General features: G+C 40.4%; 1 protein-coding gene across 1 annotated transcript in view; it reads right to left on the minus strand.

Moving 5' to 3' along the window:
• LOC104706379 (sucrose-phosphate synthase 1) overlaps positions 1 to 4,453 on the minus strand; it is a gene marked incomplete in the record, with an annotated part of 6,108 nt that extends 1,655 nt beyond the window's left edge. The window contains 11 exon segments of the mRNA XM_010422567.2: positions 1 to 861; positions 955 to 1,017; positions 1,112 to 1,165; positions 1,503 to 1,679; positions 1,768 to 1,899; positions 2,042 to 2,155; positions 2,330 to 3,028; positions 3,116 to 3,179; positions 3,430 to 3,671; positions 4,069 to 4,158; positions 4,262 to 4,453. Coding sequence (XP_010420869.1) covers positions 1 to 861; positions 955 to 1,017; positions 1,112 to 1,165; positions 1,503 to 1,679; positions 1,768 to 1,899; positions 2,042 to 2,155; positions 2,330 to 3,028; positions 3,116 to 3,179; positions 3,430 to 3,671; positions 4,069 to 4,158; positions 4,262 to 4,444 — 2,679 coding nt within the window.

Here is a 4,453-nt window from a genome sequence, read left to right on the forward strand (position 1 = left end):
AGCAAGAGTGACTATCTGCTCGTCTTTTTCAGCCTTTTTATCGTTAAGTGAAGATGCCCAACGGATCAAAGTCTTCCTCAGCCCTTCACCACCCCACCTATATTCTATATGAGAGTGGTAGTAAAAGTCAACAACAAAAGGACCGTCTTCGTTGTTGAGGGATGTGTAGTGGAGATCGCTGCCGCTGTTGCATATGAAAGCGTCAAAATCATTAGGGTTTAAGCCCCCTGACACCAAGAAAGATTGTATCTCAGAGATCGTTAGAGATGTCGACAGTATGAATCCAACAGATCCATCAGCTCTTTCCTTTTCAACCGCATCAAGAATCCTTCTTGTAGCCTCTAGCGTGTCTTGCTCCCCATCAAAATCAATAGCAATAACAACAATGAACTTCCTTCTCCGCACCGCCGGGAATTTTCCAGAGTTAACCTCTGACCTCTCCAGTGATCCCATTTTGCGGCTATCTTTGCCTTTAGACCAATTTTGGACAGCAGCTTCGATTTTGCTCTTCCTGTCCATGGAGCTCCCTTCTTGGTTCATGTAATTATCATTCCCACTTCCGTCAAATGAAAACTTTAAGTTCAAGGATATATCTTGTATATCTCTCAAAGAATCACTAGGTGACTCGGGTTCTGAATTATCACCGCCATCATCACTTTGCCATTGCGGATGTCTTGGTTTGAAGCTGGTTATGCGAGATAGATAAGTTTTGCAGTGCTCTGGCCAAGAGAATTGGTGAATATTCTTCAACCCGTTTTGGCGACACTTTGACCATAGGTGCTTATCAGCAACAAGCTTAAGAAGAGCTGCAGAAATAGACTGCTGATCATGAGGATCCACGAGAAGGCCATTGTCCAGGACCTGGAAAAAAATTTCCAATGTACATTTTAGAACAAATGAGCAGATATGTAATAGTCTTGGGGACTTCAATGTTTCACTGTAAAACAAAGATACCCGGTGTATATCTACAGGACCACCATTTTGTGTAGCAACCATAGGCAAACCATGAGCTGCAGCCTACAAGGAAAAAAAACGAAACACATTTTTTACCTAGATGACAAGAACGAAGTCATGGAACACGAATTTGTCAACAAGAGAATACAATACCTACCTCTATTAGAGTAAGTCCAAATGGTTCAATGATAGCAGGATTGATAAAAACACCCTGCATATAATCATCCATTAACAATGATTAATCTACTAAAGAGAAGAATCGACACCAGCATCTTGAGTAGTGTCTAACCATTGAAGCAAACATATGATTGCATCAATATATACAGCACATGATGAAATGTTTATTTGTGAACGGAGCCTTGATTTCATGGTGAATAGCTCAAGAAACTTAAGGCGACAATAAATTGATAAAATAGCATGATATAAAATATGATGGACTTTACTTAAGTACATCCGATAAGCTTTGATCACTAACAAGCCGAAGAATGTCACCTAAGTTTATAAATCCTAAATTTTCTGAACTATGAGACAAAGTCCGCCAAGAGTACCTTCGACTTTGCAGCAAGGCGATATATGTCTGGAACATCCGACTGTTTGTGATGTTTAGGATACGCAACTTGACCATAGAGATCATACTTGTCAATTAGCTTTAGAACAGAAAGGAGAACCGAAGAACTTGTGCTGGACATTTCATCAATCCCATCTCGGTTCCCCATAATAAGTGCCTGCACAAATAGGTGATCAAAACAGAAACATAAAGTGAACAACCAAGGTCTTTACAAAATTCCCTATACATATATGACATTCACATACCAGGTTAGCAAGCTCTCTCAGTGGACGGCATTCTCCAAATGCCTTCACTAACGTTGTGATATTCTTTTTTGGATCGGGCCTCGCAAGGGCAAGTATCATAGGCTTTCGGGAATTTGAAAAGAAACGCATTATCTGCATCACATAGAGAGTTTGGAGGTCGAGTGAACTGCTTTAACGGAAAGATAATGCAAATACATTTCATACAGAAATTCAACTCAATTTTTGTCAGGAGAAACTAATAAAAGTTATGTAGATGTTAATTTTATGCAAGAACCTCAGCCCATATTGGTGGATCTGGAGAAGTTGGATGTTCCTCATTCCCATCTGTGTCTTCAATATCACCACCATGTGGGACAATATGATTGAACTCCATCCCAGGTGGAATTTTCTGAAGAATTAAATAGACAGAACATTATTATGACATCTACCAGTAGTTAGTTTGTCACCAACATTTCAAATTAGTTAGCAATAAAATATGAATGCGGAAAGCATATATTTCAGTCCGTGTTAACCATGTCAATGGTCAAGGATCAAGAAAATAGCGAGAGTATAAGTTACTTACAACCATGCGAGGCATGAACCGTCCATAGCAGCTAACATTCCGCTTCATCCGAGCTCGCAATTTGCGCTCCAATATGGGGTCAAAACCATCATACAATCTCCATTGCTCATCGATTTCCTGTCGCGTGCTAGTTATTACCATTTCAGAAACATCAAGAGATAATTCCTCACCCTCTATTCGACGCATAATCTTGTAAGTAGAATTGATTTCTTCTTTTGAAAGGCGGCCTTGTCTCAAAAGCTGCTCTAACTTATCCCGACCAAGTGAGTGGCCAGTAAGGAGCATAGGCACATTAAGTGCACCGGAGAGCAAAGCAGCGGCGTCACCAGCATCAGCATAGTGTCCATGGATGGCAGCAGGCCAAATAGGCTTCCCAACACCAACTTGCTCGCCGAGAACATTTGACATTTGCATGATGTGGTTCATAGCACCATCAACAAATTCAGCAATGTGAGGCCATAGAAGTTCTTTTGGAATATACTTGTCCTTTGGACCAAATGGTATTCTCACAATATAAGCACCGCTACTCTCCCCCCTCTCGTCCGAGTAATCTTCAGAATCTCTAGGAGTCAGCATCTCCGTCGGTTCGCCATAGCTATAGTCAACATCTGGTGAAGACACTTGTCTAGTAAGCAAGTCAACCCTATAAACTCCTGGCATTGAACCCAAGGCGCGTGCAAGTTCTACAACATATTTAACCTGTAACAAAAAAAAAGCAGTGTAAGAAGGACAAACTTACATTTGTACCACAATAAATTGTCCATATCATTAATCCAGTATCATTACCTGGCCACCGGTATCAGAATCGCGACCGAGCTCCATGTTTTCACCACGTATGAGACCATGAAGACTGCATGCATATTGATTTTGTCAAACAACTATAACGCAAGAACATTCTTGATACTTTCCACCACTATCCTTACACATTCTCATTTGACAGATCAGTTTCTAAATATTTACTCAGATGATCTGTTAACACAGGTCCTAGAAGGTGAACCTAACTATAACTTGACTTAACGAGGTTAAAAACTACATAGGAAAAGCAGAGCACAGACATGTAAAAAGATTAAAACTTGTAAGACTAGAATTCGAGCAGATACCTGATCAAAACAAGATACAGCTTATTTCCCTTCTGTTGGCTAGCCCATATCTCCATGGACTCAGCAGAATTAATCCTGGGCAACCTTGGTTTGGTGCTTTCACTAAGAGTAGAAATATCAGTGATGGCATCTCCTTTCTCTCCTTCTGAAAACTCCTCAGACATATCAGCTGTTGCCTCCCTACGACCTCTCTCACGCTCAAGCCGGCGCTTAGCCAGCCTCTGTGCTTCCTTTTCCTCATGCTGCACAGACGACAGAAACATGAGTCGTCAATATTTTTCAAGATCCAAAGTCGCAAAGATGAATTCCCACAAAAGCAGAACAAGAAAGCTACAACTAAAAGTTAAATTCTATGCCATTACCGTAACATCTTTTTCCCTTTTTCTATTTGTTCTTCTCAAGTTACGTACTTTTTATCCCCTTTTTATAAAAAAGAGATTGCAAAATGCAAACTTTGAAAAAGTTCAAACTAGAAGAGACCAAAATAATTATAAAACTTGACTTGAGATAGTCAACAATTAAGATCAAAGTCAAGCCTATGTCTTGATGAATTCACCAAAACTCGCTTTTAAAAGTTAAGAGAGCAAAAAATAGACAACTGAATAAAACAGTTCTTTGCATAAAAACAAAAAAAGGGACCTGCTTCTTTTGACGAGCAAGATTCCAGATCCTCCAACACATATTCTCTAACCGTGTGTTCCTCTCCTGTGGACTCCTCGTAGCAACAGCCTAACCAAAAAACAACACACACTCCTCTCATCAGTCATCACATCGATCTCGATCACACAAACTCTGTTTTTTTTTTTTAATGACAATGATAGTATATGATTACCTTAACCCAGGATCTATGAAGATCAGTCTCATCGAAGCCAGTAATGACTTCTTCAACAAAGTAACGGCTGGGAGTGAATCGACCTCTCTCCCTAAGAAGAAGCGAGGAGCGAGCATCTTCAAGACCCTGACCGACGTCGAGAATCGCCTCCAAGTAACTGTTCACCCAATCGTTCCCGGCCATCTTTCTGGT

This window comes from Camelina sativa, chromosome 8 (assembly GCF_000633955.1).
Source record: "Camelina sativa cultivar DH55 chromosome 8, Cs, whole genome shotgun sequence".
Taxonomy (NCBI): domain Eukaryota; kingdom Viridiplantae; phylum Streptophyta; class Magnoliopsida; order Brassicales; family Brassicaceae; genus Camelina; species Camelina sativa.